A 25,601-nucleotide genomic window follows, 5' to 3' on the forward strand; every position below is an offset into this window, starting at 1 on the left:
CCCCTTACATTCCACACTAACCACCTCATCAGATGGGTTTAGATGGTCCTCTCTTTTCAAGGGGGAATTTACCCAATTCACTATCTCCCCAAGACTTGCTCACCAATCTTCCAAAGCCATTCTTCAATGGAATCAAACACAGTGCAGGAAAATTGACCAAATTAAGCTCAGGACTGTTCTGTACCACTACTTCTGGAGGATTAATCATAGGAGTGCTTGTCCCCATTTTCATTGATTGCTCTTCTCTCACTTATAGGTTTGCCAACTTAGAGGGATTTGCTACGTCTGGATTTGTAGCTATAATGCCTTTGTACTTCCATTCTTAGGTTACTTTTTTGGTAATATATTGCCTCTTATGTCCTGCATTTGCTTGGTTTGGAGGTTTTGGTGCACAACAATGCCCAACCACTAAGCATTGTGAGCAGTACTTTGGCCTCCAATCATAACTAATGGCTTGTTGAATCTTTCTACCATTAGGTTCCATGGCTGTAACCTCATTAGGCAAGGGGTCGGTGATGTTAACTTCTATTAACATTCTTGCAAAAGAGATTCTGATCTGTTTAGCTGTGCATTCATCAGCATAAACAGGTTTTTCCACACCACTTGCTATCTTACTCAAAGAGTCTTTACCCCAACACGACATAGGCAGGTTTTGGAATTTAACCCATAGAGGAATTTTCAGTAGGAAATTTCTTGCTAAATTTAAAGTCAATGGACCATGATTTTAGGATGATAGGCTTGTTGTTGTTAGTATAAGGACCATTATACATCACTTCATGCATATCAGCCATAGTTTGAAATCTAATAATATAGTAACCCTCCTCATGCAAGTATAGTTCAGGTAGAGAAACATTTTCCCAGTATTGTGCTACATATCTCTGCATTAATTTAAAACCTGGAGTTTCACATATAAAATAGGCAAATAAAGAGCAGCTCCATTTATGTAGTTCTTTATCAACCTTTTCCTGTTCTAACTCAACAACCTGTTGATCATCTACCAGTTTAGGTGGGATAACTCCAGTGTCATTTCATTTGTTGCAGCCCTATTCTTAGTAAATAGGTTAGTCCATGCCACTGCATCTTCAGTACATTCACCTTCCTCTTCAAATATAGGTTTCCCTGGTACTGTTTCATTGGTTACTCTAGCATTGACCGTGATATTAACAGGCTGGATTGATGATGGAGTTTTGGTTGCGAGATCTGGACTTACTAACTCAGATCCAGTCATATCCAGTCTCTTTGGTCCTTTACTTTGCCCCAGTTGATTTCCCATAGCTCCTAATTCCATAACCCCAATCGGGTGGTCTGGAGTGACCTGTTCCAATGGAGTTTGTGTATTGGCATGTGTTCTTATGCCTACTGAACTCTCAAATATTACAATTGGGATTTTCTTTGGTCGACCTCTTTCTCTTCCGCGGCCTCATCCTCGCCCCCTCACCATGGCTGGTACTATTTCGGAGATCGTAGACTAACGTGCGCCTTGAACCACAGAGAGAGCTTTTATTTAATTAAAAACTCTTTAATAAAAAGATTATCATTTTTTTAAAATATGTGTACTTTTCCTCAACCAACCATTTTTCTCACCTTGACTTTTTTCTTGTTTCATTCTCAATTAGAATGCGATATAATTACTATGTTAACCACCTAATTATATTTTTAAGAATACAAGTAAATGTTTTTTTTTAAAAAAATAAATTGAAATTGAGAGTGTCACGTAAGAATACATTATTTCTCCTGTAACTTTTTAGTTTTCATTTTTTGAGAGTCAAACAATATCAACTTTGACGAACATCTTAAGATTTATTTTTTAACCATATTGATATAAAAAAAAATTATAATTCATCGTATTTTTTGTATAGTTTTTAAATATATAAATTTTATTTTAAAATATAAAAATTAATGTAAGTTAATTTAGATTTAAAAATTAATCAAATTGACTCTCAAAAAATGCAATATCACAATTTAAAAAATGAAGAAAGTATGTGTTTAGAATATCAATCAAAACAGATCGTAATTTAAGTGTAACTTATTAGAAAATTTTATATCTAAAACTTACACAATACACAAATTATAAAATTAAAACTTTTCCTCTTTAGCCTTTGTAACTCAACCAAATTCTCTCACTTAAAATTTCTTTCTTGTGTCACCCTCAATTATAAATGAGATACAATTAATAAGTTAACTACGTAATCAATGTTTTGCGAACACGAGCTAAATTTTTTTATAAATTTTGATCTCAAAATATCAAATAAAAATACTTTATATATTCAAAATATCAATTAGAACACGCGTGCTTTAAGTGTTTATAAATGAAATTTATATTAAATAAATTATCACTAAAACCTACACAAATCACAAAAATAAAAACTTTATAGTGACAAAAAAAATAGATCATTCCTTGGAAATAGCCAATAGGTGTATTTTTCCTCTTTGTTCTTTACAACTCAACCAAATTCTCTCACCTTAGACTTCTTCTTGTTTCATTAAATCTTCAATCAACAATGCGATACAATCAATAAAAATCTGTCTATTTCTATATATAATTCAAATTTCCAAAACAAAGAATCCCATTTTTTCCCTTTAGCCCCCTTTTTCTGTTTCTTGATTTTCAAGATCACTTTTTTTTTGTGTATTTTTTACATAATTCTTGAAAAATGGCTTCAGAAATTTTCTCCAAAGTGAAAAGTGAAGGTGGGTCATCTGAGAGTGGTGGTTCTGAGAGTGGAGCTGATGAGAGAGGTGGAAATAATGATGCTTTTGAGTATTTTGGTTGGGTTTATCATTTGGGTGTTAATTCAATTGGGCATGAGTATTGTCATCTTCGATTCTTGTATATCCGTGGGAAACATATGGAAATGTATAAGAGAGATCCTCATGAAAATCCTGGCACTGTAAGTTTGATGCTTTTGTTGCTTAAGATAATTGTTCGTCGTAGCTTAGTTGGTTGGCTATCTCATGCTTTTGTTGCTTAAGATTATTGGTCTTCGTAGCTCAGTTGGTATGCCTTTGTTGCTTAAGACTATTGTTCTTTGTAGTTCAGTTGGTTGGTTATCTCATGTTTTTGTTGCTTAAGATTATTTTTTTAGTAGCTCAATTGGTAGGCTAGCTGATGCTTTTGTTGCTTAAGATTATTGTTCTTTGTAGCTCTTGGCTATCAGATACTTTTGTTGCTTAAGATTATTGTTCTTAGTAGCTCAATTGGTAGGCTAACTGAACTTTTACTTTGCTGGGAGGGTCTGATGCAGACTATTGTTCTTTGTAGCCAGGGGCGGAACCAGAATATTTGATAAGGGGGTTCAAGAAAATTAAGGGACTGATGAAAACAGAAAAAAACATGTCATTGTTGAGAGTCAAACACGCAACCATGGGCTCAATAACAAGCATCTTATCCACTGATCCACAATCTTCATTTGTTAAGGGGATGCAAAAATAATATGTGTACATGAATAAAAAAATTCACAGTATATATATAGTGTAATTTTCCGACGAAGGGGGTTCGGTCGCTACCCCTCGCACCCCTGTGGCTCCGCCCCTGTTTGTAGCTTAGTTGGTTGGCTAATTGGTGCTTTTGTTGCTTAAGATTATTGTTCTTTGTAGCTCAATTGGTTGACTATTTGATGCTTTTGTTTCTTAAGATTATTGTTCTTTATAGCTTAATTGATTGGCTAGCTTATGCCTTTGTTGCTTAAGATTATTGTTCTTCGTACCTCTTGGCTATCGGATGCTTTTGTTGCTTAAGATTATTGTTCTTAGTAGCTCAATTGGTAGGTTAGCGGAACTTTACTTTGTTGGGAGGGTTTTATTCCCCTCCTTGTAATCTCGTTCCCGATTTTCCCTTCCCTACCCTGTGATATAAAAAATATTTCTCCCTCGATTTCAATTTGTTTGTCCTACTTTCCTCTTTAGTCTTTTTTCAAAAAAGAATACCAAACAAACAAATTGAAATAGCGGGAATAAAAAGTTTGTAGTTTTGTACCATTTTTTTATAACCGTGGTGCCCGAGCTAGTTTGATTGCACCTTGACTAATTTCACGAGGTACCTGTTACCTTCCACCAATCACTTAGTGTTTTTGTGTTCAGTTAAACTTCATGGTTCTTTAACCCATTGCATTGACCACTAGGTTACACACCCTTGGATTCAATTTGTACCATTTAAGTGGAGTGAAATTGGAGGAATGAGATATGACTTAAATGATGACTAATGAAAGGCTGCAAAAGGGAAGTTTTTGAGTTGTGTGATGAGACCCTTTCGGATTAGTTGGAAACTTTGAGTGCTTCTTAAGTTGGGTTTGCTTGAAATGGTTGAAGTTAATTCAACAAAAACAATCTCCCAGTAACCTACAAACTCTCGATATCCCTGCTAATTAAATAAGGCACAATGGCAGAGAAAGATCATATAGGTATAACCAACTAGTTGGGCTAAGGTTTAGTCATATTGGTATGCTTACTTTAAGTCCTATGGTCACTAGGAGTCTTTTAGTCTTGTTTATAGATTTGTAGGTTTGTAGAAAATTTAGAGAATTCTAGTGCAGAGTTTCCAAATTTTTAAATATGTTAGTATTTACAATATTTGATCGAATGGGCCTAATGGAGCGACATGGACAGTGATGATTCAGATAACCAACCCCAACTAGCTTAGGATTGAGATATAGTTGTTGCAAATTCGTTAAGCTAGTTTTGTTGGTAGTATGTGTTCATCATATATTTTCGGACTGGATCTATTCATATTTCAGTTGAGCCAATTTCTGGTTATAGGGGAATCTGATGGATTCGAGTGGATCAATTGAACCAAATGCTCTCTGCCCTTGCATTTTTGTAAATATCTTGTAGCATGAATATAATCTGAAAAGCAAGTATTATGTACAGACCAAGGTTAAAATAAAAAATAAAAAGTTCATTTGGTCAAATTAGGTAACCGTTTGACACTTTAAGTAGATCTGCACAAAATTGTAGTTATTATATGACGTTTGAATAAATACATAGTAATATTTTTCAAAAACTATTGAAAAGGCAATCAATGAGCATTTTGAAGAGGTGCCATTTAGAACACTTCTTGTGATACGATATATTAATGTTACTCTTTGGTAAAGAGTACTGTTGATGTGGGCATGCTACTGCATATATTTAGCTGAAAGTGAAAGGAAGATGAGTAGATTGTTGTTGCTTCACTGAAGCTACTCCTCATCTTCATTGTCATAGTACGGGTTTCTTATTCAACATATTTTTGTGGATGAGTGCTCACTTAGAACAACATATTATTAAATTTGCTCCCTTTCTTGAAATAATTTGCGTAAACTAGTGTAAACTAGTGGCGTTTCCTGTTTTCCTGTAAATGTTAACTGGCAGATGGGTTGTAGAGGAAAAAAAGAGTTAAGAGTGAATAAAAAGCAAGAACCCTTGCAACACAGTTTAGTTAAGTGAGTACAACAACAACAACAACGAACCCAGTGTGATCCCACCATGTGGGGTCTGGGGAGGGTAGAGTGTACGCAGACCTAACCCCCACCTTAAAAGGTAGGGCGGCTGTTTCCGAAAGACCCTCGGCTTAAGAGAGAAGAAACAAGGGAGGAGAAACAAGGAAAAACAAGACATAGGTCAGTAAAGCCAGGCATATAACAGACAATATAAAGATATGAATAATGAGAGCGATAAAGCGATAAAGTCAGGGTAGGAAAGATCGGGGATAAAGGAGCATTAACTACTATAGATAAAATAGGATACCCAAAGTAGACTGGGCCAACTAATATAAGCAGTAATCCCATGCAAAATCATATGTTAAGACAGATGAGCGCGACTACGACAACTATGGAGAACCGATCGGCCACCTAGCCCACTATCTTAGTCCGAGTCCTCCATAGCCTCCTATCTAAGGTCATGTCCTCGGAGAGCTGCAACTGTGCCATATCATGTCTAATGACCTCTTCCCAATATTTCTTCGGCCTCCCTTTGCCCCTCCTGAAACCGTCCATAGCCAACCTCTCGCACCTCCGCACTGGAGCATCTGTGTCTCTCCTCTTCACATGCCCAAACCATCTCAGTCTCGCTTCCCGCATCTTGTCCTCCACCGATGCCACTCCCACCTTGTCTCGGATATCTTCATTCCTAATTCTATCCATCCTAGTGTGCCCACACATCCACCGCAGCATTCGCATTTCCGCGACTCTCATCTTCTGGACATGAAGTTTCTTGATTGGCCAACACTCCACCCCGTACAATAGGGTCGGTCTAACCACCACTTTGTAGAACTTGCCTTTGAGTTTTGGTGGCACTTTTTTGTCACACAGCACTCCGGAGGCGAGCCTCCATTTCATCCACCCTGCACTGATGCGGTGTGAAACATCGTCGTCGATATCCCCATCTTCCTGTATAATAGACCCAAGGTATTTGAAGCTTCTTTTCTTTTGAATGGCCTGGGTACCAAGCCTCACTTCCCCGTCAGCCTCACGCGGCAGGCCACTGAAACTGCACTCCAAGTATTCTGTCTTGGTCCTACTCAATTTAAATTCTTTAGACTCCAACGTCTGTCTCCAGCCCTCCAGCTTGTCGTTAACTCCGTTGTGAGTCTCGTCAATCAGGACTATGTCATCCGCGAACAACATACACCAAGGCACCTCACCTTGTATTTGTCTAGTCAATTGATCCATCACCAGGGCGAATAGAAACGGGCTAAGAGTCGATCCCTGGTGCAACCCCATCGTAACAGGAAAGTGCTCCGAGTCCCCCCTACCGTCCTTACCCTGGTCTTAGCTCCATCATACATGTCTTTAATCGCTCTAATGTATGCCACAGGTAAACATTTCGCCTCCAAGTGAGTAAATAAGGAAAATTGTTACAGTTTCACATTTTGTCTTAGTCGAGACTAAAGTTTTAGAGCTCTACATCTGTGAGGTCAGAAATACTTGGTAAAACATGAGGAGGAGGTAATATCTGGATTATATGGTATGCTGACAAAGACCATGTGATTTTCCATAGAGTATAAAGTGCTTTAGCTCTTTCTAGAGAAACACCCAACAATTTTATTTACAGAAAAAAAAAGGAAGTTGAATTCAGGATTCCTAGTTACAAGAGTTTGTAAGAATAGCTACTTTTTGAAGGCAAAACCTTTATGTTACCTGCTGGATTTCCATTTTCCAGGTAGGCAACCCTTTGGTGATAATCTTTATGTCTTCAAATTTACTTCTTTCTGTTTTCTTGAATGCCCAGAACTTGCTGGCCATCTTTTTTGTCAATGCTTCTCAAATTTGTGTACTCAGCCCATTTTCTCTCATTCATTGTCAAGCTTGTGTTGAAAAATTGGTTCATACAATACAAGTATTTTAGTGTTTAATCACAATAAAAAAATAAAAAAAGGAGTATATTAGTATCTGATGTATTTGCTGCAAAAAAGCAAAGGCCTTGATTTATGTTATTACATCCTTGTTGCAGAAACCAATAAGGAGGGGTGTTATAAATCACACGCTTATGGTGGAGGAAATAGGTCGCCGAAGAGTTAACCATGGGGTGAGACTCAAAACCATTAACATTGTATTGATTTCTCTGACATTTAGCATAACTTTGGCCCTTCTTTTTATTGGTGCATCATGCACATTCAGATAAGTGTTCTTTGCATCCATACCCCAATGATATTTTCTTTTTCTCTTGTCTTTTTTAGGATTGCTATGTGTTGAGGTTTTACAACCGATTGGACGAGTCAAAAAGGGGAGAAGTAAGTGGGACTTCATTCTTTATGCATTGTTAATAAAGCTGATGATGCTTATCTTTCTTTTGTTAATAAAGATTCTTACTACTTAAAAGAGATATTGTTTGTTCAAAATTTGGCTTGCCAACATATGCTGAATATCTCGGGGCTCAATTGATCCACTGTAATGTAGTTGAAGATAGTATTTCACGGCAGTTTATTATCAGAAGGAGGGAGAGGGACATTGAATGTGTTTTATCTTCTTTTCCTAACATTTCCCTATTGTTCTGTTCATAGATGACAAATCAATAAATTTGTCCACTAACGAACAGAAAAACACATATATATGGACATGCTCTCTGATTCATGATGTCATCAACTAGGTGTATGAATCCATCTCATCTTTAAATCCAAAATGTTTCTGTCAACTCTTCTATACTAATTCTCTCTCAACTATTGGTTTCCTCATTGTGGAGTTAGCTAGTTTCGTGGGTTATTTTATATTGAGAAGGCTAATACTTGATTAAAATTTATTGCTGTAAGATTGCTTGTGCATCGCCTGGTGAAGTCCGGAAATGGATGGAAGCCTTTGATCGAGCAAAACAACAGGTAAGGCATGATGAGTATTTTTGACTTGATTATCTTTTTCCTTTATTCATGATTTTTGTTTAACATGGTTTTCACATCCAACTTATTGCAAGTAAAAGGTGTTAGCCCATTTCCCCCGAGACTTTAATACTCTCTGCAGTTATAAACTTTTCTGTGCATAATTGTGATGTTATATTTTATGCAAGAGAAGGCTTGCATTTTGATCCAGTTTGGCTGATTTGATTTTGAACTTGTTGGACTTGGCGATTTGATGTAATCTTAGACAGAACCAGCTGAGATTAACATCTTGTTGACTTTCACGCATCATATCCCTTGCAAATGGCACATCACTTGAGCTGTAACTTAGCAAAGGCATTAATGTGTTCCACATGAGATTAGATAGATTTTCCAAGTCCTATTAATTGAAGGTTATACATGCAAGATAAGAAAATAAAGAGAACAGGAGTGCAAACAACAATTAAAAGGCACCACAATTTCTTTTTCTAATTTTTGTTCTAGTCAAATTAGGTCATTCTTTTCATGAGGTAGGTGTCCTTTTTTTTATAACCGTGGTGTTCGAGCTAGCTTGCGCGCACCTCAATTAATTCCACGGGATATCTGCTACCTCCCACCACCAACAGGTACTAGGTAACTCAACTCTACTCACCAAGGCTTAGACAGATGGGAAGAAATCACCTAGGAGGGAGGTGTACTTAAGTTCATCTACATATGCGAAATACTGAAATCGACATTTACTATTGTTGTTTCTGAGATTAAAGGAAAGTTGTGATAATGAAGTACGAAAATAGAATGAGGAAAAGTAGTTGTTTGTTACCTGCTTAAGAGTGCATTAGGTAAGACGACTCTAAATGGATGCTTCTTCTGGCAATTTTCCCGGAAGCAGGTTATTTTGAATGATATCTGATGCATGAATAAGTTTGATCCCAAACTATGATAAAATCATGCTCATGAAAGAATTTGGCCGTGTTACTTTGATTTAACTGTTGTTTCTTATACTGGACTATTTCATTGCAGGCAGATTATGATCTTTCAAGACGTCAACGTGCAAGAGATAAACTGAAGTTAGAGAGCGAGTATGTCCAGACTGTCTTGATTGGAAAAAAAAAATTCTTCTGAAATTTAATGGGCTGATATCATTTTTATTTGGAGTGCCTTGTACATCCCTTCCCCCTTCTATTTTCTTTCTTCAGGTAAAAGAGGCAACCATCCAGAGAGTAATTAATAAAGACCTTACTCATTTATGATTTGGACTACATTGCTTGGATCTTGCAAAAATGTTGTGCACCTGCGTCGGATCCTTCAAAAATGTACTATTTTGGAGGATCTAACACAGCTGCGACGGCATTTTTGGAGGATCCAAGCAATATAGGATTTGGATAGTGTTTATAGCTATGTTACAGTTTTCACCAACACTTTGACTTGTTCGTTGAGCCCATTGTGATGTTGATTCTTATATGGTTGGTATTTCTCCTTGCTATCTCTAATAGTTTCTGCATCTCATTAAATTAATCTCTCTATCAAAGGATTAACCTTGCGGGACATCGACCTAGAGTACGGCGGTATGCACATGGCTTGAAGCAGCTGATAAGAATTGGACAAGGTGAGGAGGGAGGAAACTGTTGATGGTACTCTTAAAATTATGTTTTTGCCTGCACTGATCAATTTTTCTTAATGAATTTGCCTCTTCCAGCATAGAATAGCTTCTTCATTCTTTTAACTAGTATTTTATTTTTGATTTCCTTCCTGTAACAGAAATAGATTCCTAGCAGTATGGATTACGTAACTGATGTCAAAACAGATAAAACTTTTATTTCCCTGGATATTGTGTCTCTGTTTAACATGCATATTCACACCTCTATGGGTGCATCGTGCATGTGCTTCTTTTCAATTGTAGATGACTTCTCTTTCCATCCAAATTATGTATCCTATTGTATTATTTATCTTTTATTATGTTGCTTTACAAAACCTTACCCTTCGGGGTGGCCCAGCGGTTTGGGCTTGGGATTTCCATATTGGAGGTCTCAAGTTCGAAACCCCTTGTCGGCGAAAGCAAGAGATTTGCCTTCTGGGTCGAGATCGTCGCATGGGGCTTGCCTAGTGCAGATTACTTCTCCTGTGTGGTGTGCGAGCTATTGCATAGGAGCGAGGGTTTTACCCTGTGCGCACTCAAAGGGTAACGGTTGCAGGTTTCCTTGTCATAAAAAAAAACCTTTATCTTTAACTATTTGTCAAATGTTGATGATGCCCTCCACAACATAATTAACCACGTGTCCTTGATGTGTGAGTACAAACATTCAAAATAACAAAATTTCAAAAATTGTTTTCAATGCATAGGTCCTGAGAAACTTTTGCGCAAATCCTCAAACTTGGGTTCCAAAAGTGAATCAGATGTGTACTTTGAAGCAAATGGTGCAGATGTAATTGAAGCACATGAGTGGAAATGTGTTCGTACTCTTGGTGGTATGTCTTTTCATCTTCTTCAATAACAATTACTCCTTCTGTTTCAATTTGTTTGTTTGGTTTTGACTTGGCACAGAGTTTAGGAAAGTATAGAAAACTTTTGAATGAAAATCTTGTGGTCTTAAACTAAAAATATGCAGAATATACCAAAATGTCCTTTAATTTTGTGGTCTTAAACATGCCATGTGGAAAGTTTGTTAATGAGTTGCCAAAAAAGGAAAGTGGCATTCTTTTTGAAAGGGCTAAAAAGGAAAGTAAGACAAACAAACTGAAATGGAGGGAGTAATATATAAGAAAAGCTATTGGATTAGTAGAGGAGAAAAAACAAAATAATGCCAAGCAAAAAGAAAAAAAGAAAACAAAATAAATGGAGCTTAATATAAGTAATGAAGTAGGTCAGCAAGTTGATTCCTTCTTGTAGCTCTGTAAGTTAAGGAAATATAAACAAACAAAGGAGGTGACAGGAAGATTTGCAGATTGATGGTACAATTTGTTCCAAATAGCTGTTTAAACCTAAAGGATGAATTGCATTAAAGGAAAAGAAAACTGGCTTTGAAATGAAATAAACATCCTGACCAGCAATCAAACAGGGTATCAACAACTTGCCTAGCAAATAATTGTTTGAGAAACTGGTATAGTGTTCTGTTATTAAGACTACGTACTGCAATGAATCCCCAAAAAGATTACAATGCAGCAGTCAAATAGAGGGGAAAAAATGTACAATATATGATCATGCCAAAGGAAGATATTACTATCTTCTTGGCACAAAATATGCTTTAGGATTTCTTCTTCTTGATTAGTAATATAAAAAGGGAAAGATAAAATTGCTTTAGGATTTCAGTTTGATCTTTACTTGAATTTTCGAGTTGGAATATATTTTATTAAAACGTATCTTCTATGCCTCTAAAAATTGCCTTCTTCAAATGTTGCAATTTCTGATGTTGTTTCCCACCTTCTTTGTAGTGTAGGTGTTCGTATATTTGAAGATATGGCAAACAAAAAGGTATCTGCCATGTCACTAGATTTACTGTCGTGATTGCAGGAATATACTGGTATTGGGATGTCTAGACTGCTGTTTGTTGGTGCATATTAAGAGATGATAAATCCTTAAGAACTTTAACCAAGCTTATGAAAGTCACTCTTTAGTTCCTGTACTGATATATGTAATTTTTTGTTTAAACTATCAAATGCGTACATACAAATATATATGTAACCATGGTGTCCAGCGAGCTTGCATTTACCTCGACTAATTTCATGGGTTACCTAACTACCTCCCACCAATACAGGTACTGGGTAACTCTATCCACAAGGCTTGGACAAAGTAGAAGAAATCACGAGTTTTTGCCTCTGCTGAGATTTGATCCTGATACCTCATAGTTGTCCACCCACTTCATTGAGCACTAGGCCACACCCTTGGTGCTAAATTGAGAAAAGTATATACCTACATTAAAATAGTCTTAATCTAGGCATGACCTTCAGGATTGAAAAAAAATGAGCCATTAGTATATTTTCTTATGACTTCTCTTTTGTAATTCCTTCCTCACTGATTCTCAGTGATTCTGATTTCTGATTAATATGACATCTTGCTGAGTAGCGAGATTGAGAGAGGGCAGAACTCAGTTTGATAGGATACTTACTTTATCCCGAGCAAATTGCTTTCTAAAATATAACAACATTATGGATAGTAGGTAAAAGGAGAGTAAGATGAATTTCCAGAAGCTGCTGATTTAATATCAATGAAATAGAAGGTAGATATAAACATTCTGTTCTTTTCTTTTGTCATCTATCTCTTCATATCTTTTTAATGTTTGGCAAATTTTCAAGGATTCCATATTGTCTATGTTTTATTTTATTTATACAGTCAAAAACTCGTCTGGCATGCTCCTTTAAAGGTCTTTCATATTATCCTAGGTTTTATTTGTACAATCAAAAACTTGTCTGGCATGCTCCTTTTAAGGTCTTTCATATTATCCTAGGTTTTATTTGTACAATCAAAAACTTGTCTGGTATGCTCTTTTCTTCTTTCCTGTAGACTGGTAAAGGAGTTCTTGTCAAGGCTGTTGGTGTAGTCGAAGCTAGTGCAGATACTGTCTTTGATGTGCTTTTGAGTCTTGACCGACTTCGAAGATATGAGTATGTTCCTCTGAATGCTTGAAAGTTGTGGAATTTTATTGTTCAATTCTGCCTAATAGTCATCTTGTAGGTGGGATACGTTAACAGGGGACTTGGAGTTGATAGAATCTTTGGACGGTCACTGTGATGTTGTTTATGGGACACTTGATCTCCGAAAACTTTCTTGGTAAGTTCCAACTTTTCGTATTCTTCTTCTTTATGGTGCTCTGCGAGGGTGCATGTTTTGAGAATTGTGAAAGACCATTTAAAATCTGATTGAAGAGCCTATAACTAACTGATATGAGACAAACTATCAACCAGTCTCCAGAACTGTAAGAGTATTCCTCAATCTTAGAACATCAAGTTGGATGAAGTGGTTGACTAGTATTTCCCCTCTATACATGTTGGATATGGCTGCTTCTAAGAAGCTACCTCTGCTGCTAATAGCATTTTCGGTGTTGAGTCAATGAATCAGGTATGGTGCTGTAGGATTATTCTTTGGCTATTCAAATTTGTAAAGCTCAAAGTTAAAGAACGTAACAGTAAGTGGTATATAAAAAAGAAGAGAAAGAAAGAAGCAAAGGAATCAGAATAACTAGAGAAAAGAGTCCTTGAGAGGAATGGAAGACTGAATGTGCTTCCCATATCCACTTGCCTTAAATTTATTCTAGTACTCATAACCACCAAGTTACAGTTAAAACCCTCTGTGAAAGAAAAATTGGATAAGATAATGAAAAGATATTATAAAATTACAGAGAAGGCAGATAGAGATACACCAAGAAATGTTGAGGCTGTAATTTAGATTGAGGAGTTCAGAGATTTGGGCTTGTGAGCAAGATATTAACTTAGAGATAGTAGTTTCTTTTTCCATATTTTCTGTCTCTTTTAGCGGCTGCTGAGGTATAAGGGTGGTAAGATTCAAAACATTCACCAGGAAATAGGAAACAGCCTCTCTACCTTCACAAAGGCTACACATACACACTACCCTCCCCAGACCCCACTTGTGTGTATGTTGTTGTTAGGAAGAAGAATGGAGAGGGAGGCTGAGAAGCAGAAGATAGAATTTGTATACGTAAGTAATGTAGAAACAGAATAGAAGAAACACTAGCATCTATGAGCAGTTGAATTCCAGAGCTAGGTCGTACATTATGAGCTGAGATTGAGGAGAACACAAAAGAGTGATGTGATTGAAAGAAACACTGTTGGTTATGAATCTGCCTTGAAAATTATGGTGAATGTATTGTTTAAGGTGTGTGTGCACGCAACATCAAACTTTGTTGTCTTGTCCTGTTTTTTGTGTAACTTGCCTTCTTGATAGGCCTGTAGTGTAATATTATCATTTGTTCGACCCTTTGATGTGGGTGATCCTTCTCTTTATGTTTGGAGGTCTTTCAAATTTGGTCTCCTTGAGTCTTCTTGTTCCTTTAATACATCAGAGATTCTCTTTTGCAGGTGGCAGTCTAAAAGAGATTTTGTTTTTTCTCGGAGGTGGTTTCATGGTCAAGATGGAACATATAGTGAGGATCCTGAGCTTTCTTTCTATTAAATTCTTCTTTATTATGTCCAAATTTCAGTTAACTTGACCTAAAGAGAGATGTGTTTTCATCGCTTTTATAATTTCTTCCACGCTGGTCATTTGCTAGTTCTCTTTTTCCAATCGGTGTCAAGAGTTTATCCTTCAATTTCTGGATTCTTTCTTTGAGCCAGCTTTTTGGTAATGTCTGTTTCTTGTTCTTTTTTTTGGTAAAAAGTAAGATCAATGTGCCTGAATCAGTTCATTTGCTTAAATTTTCTGTCCCTATTATTTTAGAACCTAATACACCTCAAAATATCGCAAGTATGGTGTGCTTGTGCAAATTTTGTAGAAATTATAAGCAGAGAATTTGTGAAGGATTAGAGCTTGCATTATCAGAGAATCAGAGTGTCCTGGCAGGGTGTTCCTCGGGCACTGGATAGTGTATATTTGTATTTGTGGTTCTTCCCTTAGGAAATATTATCTAAAGAAATAGAGAGTTGTAATAATTGTTAGTAGGATAGAATCTATGTTTTCTTAATTCCAGGCATACATAGCATATGATGTTCAGCCTCTTTATTTCTGTTATGCTTTCATTTTATTTTAATTATTATGATTTCATTGATAGATACTTTTCAACATTTAATGCAGCAATTTTGCATTTCCCAACTGAATACAAGAAGCAGCCTCCAAAAAGTGGATATCGACGTATAAAAATGATCGGTAAGATACTCCATTTCATAAAAGATTTAGTACTGGAAGGTTTGTCAAAAAAAAATATATATAGCATCTGAGAGCTCGCTTGTTACTAGTATGGTTAGGATGTAGGCTTGATTCAGGGATTGCTATCACGTCGTCCATGCTGTTTTCCTATTCGTGTGTTTCTACCTTGAGCGGATGGGTAGAAAACGAGTTAGTGTCATGGAGTTGGTAAACATATTAGAGATTTCAATTACCTTACAAACATTAGTTTGGTGCCTGAAATTCTCAAGCATTGGTGCAAGAGACTGAACTTGAGCCATCAGCTTGATAAACTAAAAAATTCTTAACTGTATATGTCCCAAACCACATGCTGCTCGAAAATGAGGGTAGGAATGAGCGAAGTAGGCTTTTGATAAAGACCTTAAACTAAGTATTTGACATGGCTCGTACTGAAGTCTATTGTAAAGATAACCGGTCCAGATGCATAAGCCTTTGGAATATGTTTTGTTTATCTGGAAATATTAATAATCTGGGTGTTTGTCCTGAACATCCAGCCAATCCCAATTCAATGCAGCTCAGCTAGATTTTTGTCGTCTGGAAATTCATCTTCTTTGACTAATCAATGATGTCTTTAGTCCATATGGATTAAGGATAATCCTGGTAACCTAAGAGATCATACTTGTAAACACGTGGAAGAAAGCAATACTTGTGCAGGGAGGGGGAAACAGGAAACAACTGACTTTACGAGGATCAGGCATCTTGGGGTTGCTGCAGCAACAGGGTTTTCTACTCATTCTTCTTCTTCTCAATATATGTAGCACTACTAACCTTAAATACATTCCACTTTTTAATTTTAGATTCAGGAGGTGTACCTTTTTCAAATGTTTACCTTGCATGAAGGGATGTGCTTCAAAATTTATGTTGGGCCACAATCACACCATTTCTATTCTTTGTTTGGTTTTCTCAGTGTGTCCTAATGCTTGTTTATACAGATCTTCTGGTAGCTACTCATCTTCTGTTTACAACTTGTCCAGATAACTTTGGATTCCTTCCTCCTTGGTTATGTTTTTCTTAACAAATTATGCTATATTACCTATCAAAATTATTTGCGGTATGGTGAGTTTCTATTGCCACTGTTTTACTTATACTGAAAGTTTTCCTTGGTGGTATATCTGTGAGAATGGTGTCTGCCAAACTTCACTTTCTTATGTAATATGCTGTCAAAGTGATGTTCATGAACCTTAGTTTTATGTAATTGGTTTGTGCATTTATACATTCGTATATGCATCTACTTCAAGCTGCAAATTAGATCCCGATGGATGCCGCATGAGTACCATTGTTAGCATTTCTAGATTTAATGTAACTTAAGATAGGAGATTATTCATTCTTAAGCATTGCTGATTGGTCCTGACTAAACTATGTTGAATTGTAGCTTGTTCTTGGGAGATCAGCAATATAGGCACTTCCTCCTCAGTAAAGCCTGCCAGATGCCTTGTGACACTGATTCTGGAGATACGTTCTAAGGGCTGGTTTAAGTGGAAGAATAATGAGTTCTCTAAATTTGAGAGAACACTTCCTTTTGGAATGTTGAGTCAAGTGGCAGGTTGGTCGATTTTATTACCTATGTTTTCCGGAAGCTCATGCCTTGTGTTAGAAAGCCTAAATTCACAATACATTGTATCCTTTTAGTTTCCGAAATTATCCTCCCCTCTACTCATCCCCAGGAAATGGACAAAAAAACTATATCCTTCATCTGTTGTATTAGGTGATTCATAGAGCATATTCTTCTTGGCATTATGTAACTGAAGCTTATATGGATGCTAAACTCTGCCTCTTTATTTTCTTTTCTGTTTTCTCTGTCTTATTCCCCAGTTTTCCTTTCTTAAGCAGTGGAAGATTAATTCTCTCTTTCTACCTCACTTTCCGGTTAATAATTTTTTCCCTAATCAATGTATAGTTTCTCCTTTCCTATACCTGTGAGTTGTCCATGTTCTTCCTGCCTTTATCATTCACCAGAAAGCCTGGACCGCTTAAATCACTTGCATTTCCTTAGTAATTTGACAGTAGCAGTTAACCAAAAGATCCTTGGTCTCTTGTTCCCTTTAACACTGTATTCTGATTTGCTTCCAACTTTCTCAAAGGATGTGAAGGGGCAGTTATTTACCCTCTCCTTCTTCCATGAACTAACAGTTCTTTTGTGTTTGGCTTCTTCACATTTACACCTTCGCCTGTGTTCATCATTCTTCGCATATTTCCAGAAAGCTTATTCCTCCATTGAGGTCACCATCCAATAATTCTGAAGTCAGAATGGCTAGACCATGTAACCTTCTTTATATCACAGGACTTCATGATTACCTTCCTGATAATGTTCTGATATTTTTTGGTTTACAAATCTAATTCTCTTGTCTATTGGAGTTAGCTTGTTGACAGTTGATGGAGTGCTGGTATATGTGTTTATTGCACTGGTGATTTTTGCCCGTCTTTATATTTGATTATTTGTGTAGGTCTAAAGGAATATATTGGAGCAAATCCAGCACTTACATTTGAATCATCCACTGTAGAAGTTCAGTCTAAAACTTCTGGTGTTTCTATGTCAAGCAATGAGCTTGAGGATGCAATGGGGTCAGATGAATTCTATGATGCAATAGGTACCGATTCGTCATCATCAAATGAAGATAGTGATGATGAAGTATCTAGTAAGCAGGTCTGTCGTTTCTCGTGTTCCTCCATCAAAGCAGTGCAATAGTTCCAGAAACTGTCTGGTTTAATTACCTTGCTTTTGAACCTTTGTGTTTTTTTAACTCTTTTATTTACCTCTGACAGGACAAAAAGATCAAGCTAAAAAATGTTTCGTGGGCCATAGCAAGCTTGGCCTTAAAGAGGACGTCAGGTAACTAAATTCTAATCTTCTCATCCTGATTAATTTCTTCTTTCTTTCTCCTTCTTCATTCTTCTCCATTCCCAGGGCCTTTCTTGCTATGTGGAAGCATCTCTGTAGCAGTTCAATTTGTAATCCTGTATTTTCATCATCAATTAATCTAAGTACTGAGCGGAGCTTGAATGATTCACTTGAGATGGTATTTATGAAGACATAGTCCTCTTCAAAACCAATTAAAATTAAACACAAGAATTGTTTACTCAAAATAATCTCCAAAAAAGGGGGCCCAACATTGGCAACAGATGCTCTCTGTGAAAAAGAAATTAAAGACATTTCTTTTTCCACTGCAGTTTCACCACCCAACTTTGGAGTGTAATATTCAGCATTTTGCTACTTAGTTGAGCAATGCCTAAACAGCCAAGCACTCTTCCTACGCCAGTACAGGAAAGGTTTAGTAAAGACTTCAACCTTGGTTTGGATCACAATCCCTATGACAATATGGTGGTCCATCTGGAAGGAAAGAGATGGAAGAATCTTTGAAAACAAACACAGAGCCATGACAATTGTATAGTTTTGACGTATCTCTTCTACTATCTGGATCTGTGATTACTGTAAAGTTTAGATGTATCTCTCTACTATTTTGGTGCAACATGGCTGTAGTAACTGATGTAACTCATAAAGATGCCAATTGACTTTTTGAGCTCTCTCTAAAAAACAGAAATTTAGTTTTTGAGCTCAGTAAAGAATATGTGATTGAGACATAGTTGTTATTTTTGTATTGCACAATATTGGATGTAGCTAATCTCTTGCTGTAATAGCATGTACTTTTTGCTGGGTATCAATAAAACTACCTTTACCTATCAAAAGAAAACAAAAGTATTGTTTTATTAGCCTAGAAGGTTTGAATGTTTAATGTAGAAGTCTGCAAAGAAAATAGACACCTTGCATAAATCCTTTCGTCACTATGTACCATTTTTCTGGAGTAGGGAGTGGGTGGTATTGGGTCACTTTTATGAAGATTCAGGTGTAGGGAAATTGTTTACAGTCTTTAGATGATACTGCCTTTTACCCTTTTCCACTTTAAAGTCTCTTAAACAACTTTATTTTTAAAAATAATTGTTCTGCATGCAGTACCAGACACTAGTAAGGAACTAAATCCCAATGTACCTCCATTAACTCTTGATCCAAGTCAGTTTCATGGTACCATGCGGCATGCGAAGGGTGAGGGTGACTCTGACTGCTGGTCTTTGCCAAGTGGTTCTGGCTTCATGATCAGAGGGAAGACATACTTGAAAGACAGCGCAAAGGTAGCTTTTATACTTGAAAGATTGTTTATCCTAATATTTGGATTAAGTTTTCACATGTTCTCAATTTTTTTCCGGCTTTCTAGTTTCTTCTCTTTCATTAACTAATTAATCACAAGAGTCGCCTATTTAGCAGTGTTCAGGATAAAGAAAAGAGAAAAGCCCAAGAATATTATTGGCTCATAAAGCATTGTGCCTATGGATAATTTGTTTTTTTTTCCCTATTGCTGATAACCAAGGCCGTGCCATCTTTTAAACTCCTTGCTTACCTCGTAGTTCAAGTCATGATAGTATTTACTTGAATAAACAATAACTGGTGTTAAATTTTACTCTATTTCGCAAACAAATAATTTTCATAATTCCCCTTATAAAGATGGTACTATAAGAAATTAAGCTGGATAGAAATGAGAATCATAGTATTTGCAATTTTTCTAGGTTACTGGTGGAGATCCCCTGCTCAAGCTTATTGCTGTTGACTGGTTCAAGGTGGACGAATGCATCACAAATATTTCTCTTCATCCTAAGTGTCTTGTTCAGGTAATGAAGAATCACTTATCACCCGACTGCACTATGTTTATCCTCTAGAAAAGACAAAAAGTTGTTTTGTTAGTCAAACTAATAAAGTGAACAAAAGATAATATACTTCACGTCAATGCACCATAAACTGAATTTTTTGTTTATCTAAATTTTTCTGAATCTTGCTGGAGGATAATGGATATGTTATTTTTAATTATTTCCTACTCTAAACCAAAGATGCAATCAGATAGCTCCTATATGGAGCTAACTCTGAGATACCATTTACGTGATTATTCAAATTATATTTATAGAAAACACTGCCTGTAGACGTGCTTGTCTTCACCTTCTGTCTCTTTAAAGTCACTGCAAACTTTGTTGTATGATAGAAAACTTTGTAAAGTTTTACATATCAATTTAAAGGAAAAGAAACAAAAAATACATGAAAATGATGATGCCAGAACTACACTTTTCTAGTTTTTTTTTATATTTGGTCATGAACTCTTGATTATAAGCATTGCGGTATGCATCCTAAGATTTTTATTACGAGAATAATCCCTTTCACCACACAATGTGCCACAATGAATGGGGGAATGGATCTTAGATTCTGACTAGTTATGGTGGCTTCTTTGCTGCCGATATTTTACCTCCGAGTTACCAGAGGTATTTTCTATCCTTTCACCAGTTTCTCTCCTTCCAAACTACTTCCTAATATCATGATCAATGTCAAACTTCTGGAAACCTTTATGGTATCGGAGGAGTTGTCCGTGATTGCGTCTCACGATATTTTTTGTACAATCAACTTTTTTGTCTTTTTACAAGATTTTTTAGTGGTAAAGTTAGACATTTGCATTCATCAAGGCAGTGTCAACCCTTATATGAAACATTGAAAATAGTTGCAAGGTCTTAGAGGACAAAGCAGTGTTAACGTTAGCAAAAATGGGGACAGGTTAGTACGTGAGATAACCGATGGCCACTGCGAATAGAACTATATAAATTTTACAGGCAGGAGCAATTCTCTTTCCACTTGTCAAACAAAAGAAGAATATTATCATATATATCACTTTGTCCCCTGTGCATCGTAGAATCTGGAAATGTTTTTTTCCTGCTAGTGTAATTTGTTCCTCATTATAAGGTAATCAAGATAGGATTTAAAGAGCTTCCTTGAATTCAACCAGAAAAACATTGTTTTTAACTGAGTTATGTTCAGGAATTGATTGCCAGTTTCTGCAATGAAGCATATTTCTCCATCCAATCTTATTTCCTGATTCTATTAGATGCTAAGCATATTCGTTGCTAACAGTGTTTCCTAACTGCAGTCTGAAGCAGGAAAGAAAATTCCATTCATCTTTATAATTAACCTCCAGGTACGTCCTTTTGGCTTTTCCCTTAGTTTTTAATAGACAAGACTCTTTCACAAAAGACTTGACATGAACACTCACACGGAGACTCACTTTTTCCCCACTTTATTAGAATATCGTTAATAACCACTGTGGATCCAAAAGTATGAAGAGTATACAATTTGAGGCTGAAAACTAACAGTTTGAACTGTGTATTATAGCTAAAAAAGATCCTTCCTAAAACGTTCATGTTGATCATTATCTGTGAGATTATGTAGTTGAAAATTACAAATACAGTTTTAAAAGGGAAGTACATCAGAAATTTGGATCTTTAACCTGAAAATGCAACATTGTTGAATAAAAGTTCGTCGTAGGAAATGTCACTGATTCTGTTCTGGCTTGGTTTTCAGGTTCCAGCTAAACCAAATTACAGTCTGGTTCTTTATTATGCCGCTGACAGACCTGTAAACAAGGATTCATTGTTGGGTAAATTCATTGATGGAACCGACTCTTTCCGTGATTCAAGATTCAAATTGATTCCAAGTATTATTGAGGTATCAGTTAATTTGTCAGGAGCAGACTTCTTTCTTCATACACTCTTTGCTAATTGCTTCTGATAACAGGGATACTGGATGGTTAAGCGTGCCGTTGGAACTAAAGCTTGCCTTTTGGGGAAGGCAGTAACGTGCAATTACCTTCGACAAGATAATTTTCTAGAGGTTGGGTTCCAAGTTCGATTTTCTTAGTTTACATTCTATATGCTATCACCATGCTACTTTTACTGCCTTTAATGTTGGAACGGTGTGGATTAAGTGCTTCAGTTTTCTATTAAGGGTGTGTTTGATATGGAGTTTTCAATTTTTCCATGTTTGGTTGGTCAAAAATTTTGGAAAATATTTTCTCTGGGAATTTAAGTTCCTTAAAAATGAGAAAATAACCTCCCTAAGGGAAGTAGGGAAAACAAGTTTCATAAGTGACATCCCACATTGATTGCCTCTTCCCCATCCTCCATAGCCCCCCACCCCGACCATCCTCACACCCCTACCTCCATATTGTTTGCCTAGATTATATATAAATGCTTTTGGGACAATATTTTCTGCTTATTTACAGAACACCAGAAAATAAAAATAAAAAATACTTATTTTCTGGGAAAATTCAGTGGAAAACATTTCCCTTTGTACCAAAAACACCCTAAGTTGCTATAGTTTTTTCTGGAAAAGCAAGAAAATATTTCTCTTGTGCTCAGGCTTTTATGCTTACATGCATTTGTCTGAACTATCGAGCTCAAGTGGCTTTCCTTCAATGCATATGCTTTCTTCACTGATTTTATTCCTGAAATGGAACTTCATGCATGCAGATTGATGTGGACATCGGTTCTTCATCTGTGGCAAGAGGTGTTATTAGTCTTGTACTGGGCTACGTCACAAGCCTTGTCATTGATCTTGCTATTCTAATCGAGGTATGTTGTTCTTCATCTTATGATCATGGTCCATCTCAATAGGAGTAACACTCATCAAGTAGTTTAGAATGACAACCTTATAAAATGCTAGACCATTTCAATGCTGTTTCTGGTATTTATGAGAAGTTACTTCACACACAAAGAATAATGGACGCGGATCTATTTTAGCATCATGTTGCTTGATTAATGTTTTTTGTCTCTCTCTCAAAATCATGCACACGACATAGTGATTTTGTTGTTTCCCTCTTCCAGCATAGTTTAAGATACTTAAATCCAAACCTAAAACACAACTATCTTAGATTGCCTAATAGAACTAGAGACAAGTCGTGCGTCAACACAATCATTCGCTATCAAACAAAGAACCAATGGTAAAAAGAAAAGTTAAAATATTCTGAACTAGCCTTGTTAAGTCCTACTGACCTCGCCCCCCTTGTACTTTTTCTTGAGTATTAATAAACAAGGTAGGTGTCAACGCCAACTACCACGAGAGGTGAAAGACTGGGTGGTCAGATTTCTTTAAACGAAATAAAGTGAGTGGTTGTTTAAGACACGCCATCATGTTCAAAAACGATACATCTCCATGTCAATAATGAAAATAGTTGTTGACATCCTAGTTTTAATTCCGTAAACAGTTCAGTCACAAGTTGTTATTCTCTAACAATTCATGTCACTTGCACATGACCATGTTGTATACACATTTGCAGGCAAAAGAAGAGGCTGAACTCCCTGAATACATTCTTGGAACTGTTAGATTAAATCGGGTGAAAGTCGACTCTGCTGTACCATTGGAGGGTTGATGATTCTTTTGTTAGTAAGTGGCATTAATCGCCTTTGAAATCGAATATAATGTAATCATTATTGTTAAGTTGTGTTTAATATATCCCCACTTGTCTGGGAATGAGGTGTAGTTGTTGTTATATCATAATATCATTATACCAAAAACAGCACAGAATCAAATGTTGTACTTAAAATTCTTAACTCTTGAAACAAAAGTTGTAACTGAGATAAATGGTGTGTGAATACTAAAAATCCATGTACTTTTTGTGACAGATATAGTGATTGTCGCTCCTTTATATAAATTGAGTACTCCCTCCATCCCATTTTAGTTGTCATGGTTTTCTTTTTGAGAGTCAAACTATATGAACTTTGACTAACATTTTAAGATATTTTTTTTTATCATATTGATATAAAAAAAGATTGTAACTTATATTACTTTTCATATAGTTTTTGAATATCTAATTTTTTACTTTATAATATTGAGTTAAAGTAATATAATTTAACTTTAAAAATTAGTCAAATTGACTTTTGAAAAGCGCAACATGACAACTTAAATGGGACAGAGGGAGTATCAATTAAACTATGTGAAATTGAACAGAGTATTAAGTACAAGAGCATTTTTTAATCAAATTATTAATGAAGAAGCATTTTTCTACAATTTCACATAGTTTAAGGCATTATTAACCATTTTCCGTAAATTGAACTTCAGTTAAAAATTTCATCAACCCTACGTCCACTTCAGTATGTTGGCAATGCAAAACATGGTTTGAAGTTGAAAGTATTGGCAAGTTGACAGCTAGCATAAAATAATATAATTATTATAATCAGGAGCGGACTCAGAAATTGAGTAATTTTGGCTCAAGTCTTGTATTTGTATTGAAAAGTTATTTATTTAACTAAATGAGTCATGTTTTAAAAAAAGAATTCACATATTATTGTGTGATTGAGTGATCCAAAGGATTTGGTACATGTTCCCTTTAATTCTTATCATTCCCCACTTGAAATTGCATGGTCAAAAGAGTAGGTGAAAAGAGGAAAAAAATAATTGGAATAATTTGCCCTTTTCCTTTGCTGACATCCTTTTTTTCATTATTCACCTAATGTTTTGTATAATCCGTTATTTTTTATTTGATTAACTAACCCTTTTATTTATTTATAGTTTGATAACCTGGAAATTTATTAAAGTCAATTGATACAAGGTTCGAAATTTGGTGAATTAAATGGCTCGCCTATTTAACCTTTTTGACATAAATATCATATTTTGTGCTTTGCAATAACATTTGAACTCGTGATGTGCGTTAACCTGCGATTGATTAATGTAAATATCTCTTTTTGAGGTTCATCCTTTAGATTTCGTCCTTAATTTAAAAGTTATTTTAATAGCCTTTGAAATTATTATTTTTGACAACGTTAGATTGGGATCGTATGTTTGCTCATATATTGCACCTTACAAATAAAATATTAGACTGTTGTTTTCCTTTTATAGTACCTTACAAAATCTTAGAACATGGATTAATGTTTTCTCGTAAGATTTTAATTTACTCGAAAGAGTGTTTAGAAAGTGATAAAAAAGGTCCATAAATTGTAAAATATAAAAAGTTGATTATTTACCAAATAGATATCACAAAAAAAAGGAAAAGGAAGAAAAAAAACATTGAGCCAAACCCCGTGCAAACAATAACATATCTAGTGTAATCTTACAAGTGAATTCTGAGGAGAGTAAAGTGTACGTTGACCTTACCCCTACCGCATAAAGATAAAGATGATTTGACTCCCAGCTTAAATAAGACCTGCCAAACAATTTGAAAAATGGAATACAAATATGAGAGCAATAACATCGAAATAGTATAAAATAATGTGAAATAGAGAGTACTACACAACAAATAAGAGAAAAAACAGTGACGACAATGCTCAATCACCAACTAACCTCTTAGCCTAATATCATCTCCTCGATAATATCTAGGTTTCCAAACATATTTTTAATTTACTTAAATAATCCTTTTTCTTTTGGAAAACTTACACCTAATAGATTATTTATGAAATTATTTACTCAAATTGGACCCAACCCAAATTATTTACCCTTAATAGACTCACCAACTAACCTCCTGACATCAGCATCACTGCTCCTATTTGATACCATCAGAGTATCAAACAGTTTCTTCTTGATATACTCTGATGGTATCAAGTAGTTTCGTTGAAGCATTGTCTCTTCCTTCTTGATACCATTAGAGTATATATATACTCTCATGGTATCAA

The 25,601-nt window shown here is 35.8% G+C and overlaps 1 protein-coding gene across 2 annotated transcripts; it reads left to right on the forward strand.

Moving 5' to 3' along the window:
- Window positions 1-2,410: 2,410 nt before the first annotated feature.
- LOC129891489 (protein ENHANCED DISEASE RESISTANCE 2) lies at window positions 2,411-23,619 on the forward strand. 2 transcript variants are annotated; one of them, XM_055966872.1, is made up of 22 exons: window positions 2,411-2,891; window positions 7,426-7,500; window positions 7,652-7,705; window positions 8,222-8,287; window positions 9,302-9,360; window positions 9,811-9,887; window positions 10,622-10,747; window positions 11,716-11,750; window positions 12,780-12,880; window positions 12,951-13,046; window positions 14,312-14,376; window positions 15,024-15,095; window positions 16,507-16,677; window positions 17,579-17,778; window positions 17,898-17,964; window positions 19,084-19,259; window positions 19,692-19,793; window positions 21,089-21,136; window positions 21,520-21,663; window positions 21,733-21,828; window positions 22,467-22,568; window positions 23,273-23,619. In XM_055966872.1, exons 1-22 carry the CDS (start codon window positions 2,655-2,657, stop codon window positions 23,363-23,365), a joined length of 2,262 nt encoding a protein of 753 aa, XP_055822847.1. In that variant the 5' UTR covers window positions 2,411-2,654; the 3' UTR covers window positions 23,366-23,619. The 2 variants fall into 2 exon arrangements, with proteins under 2 accessions (XP_055822847.1, XP_055822848.1); XM_055966873.1 differs by lacking the exons at window positions 2,411-2,891; window positions 7,426-7,500; window positions 7,652-7,705; ... (1 more) ...; window positions 9,302-9,360; window positions 9,811-9,887 and adding an exon at window positions 9,912-10,460.
- The last annotated feature ends 1,982 nt before the right edge of the window (window positions 23,620-25,601 follow it).

The sequence above is a fragment of the Solanum dulcamara genome, chromosome 6 (assembly GCF_947179165.1).
Source record: "Solanum dulcamara chromosome 6, daSolDulc1.2, whole genome shotgun sequence".
Lineage (NCBI taxonomy): Eukaryota > Viridiplantae > Streptophyta > Magnoliopsida > Solanales > Solanaceae > Solanum > Solanum dulcamara.

Bases quoted from the DNA above. Each gene is read 5' to 3' on its own strand.
- LOC129891489 (XM_055966872.1), top strand. From the start codon at position 2,655: ATGGCTTCAGAAATTTTCTCCAAAGTGAAAAGTGAAGGTGGGTCATCT. The intron at 9,361-9,810 runs GTATGTCCAGAC...TCTCTATCAAAG, and splicing joins AAACTGAAGTTAGAGAGCGA to GATTAACCTTGCGGGACATC. The intron at 17,779-17,897 runs GTCTGTCGTTTC...TACCTCTGACAG, and splicing joins ATGAAGTATCTAGTAAGCAG to GACAAAAAGATCAAGCTAAA.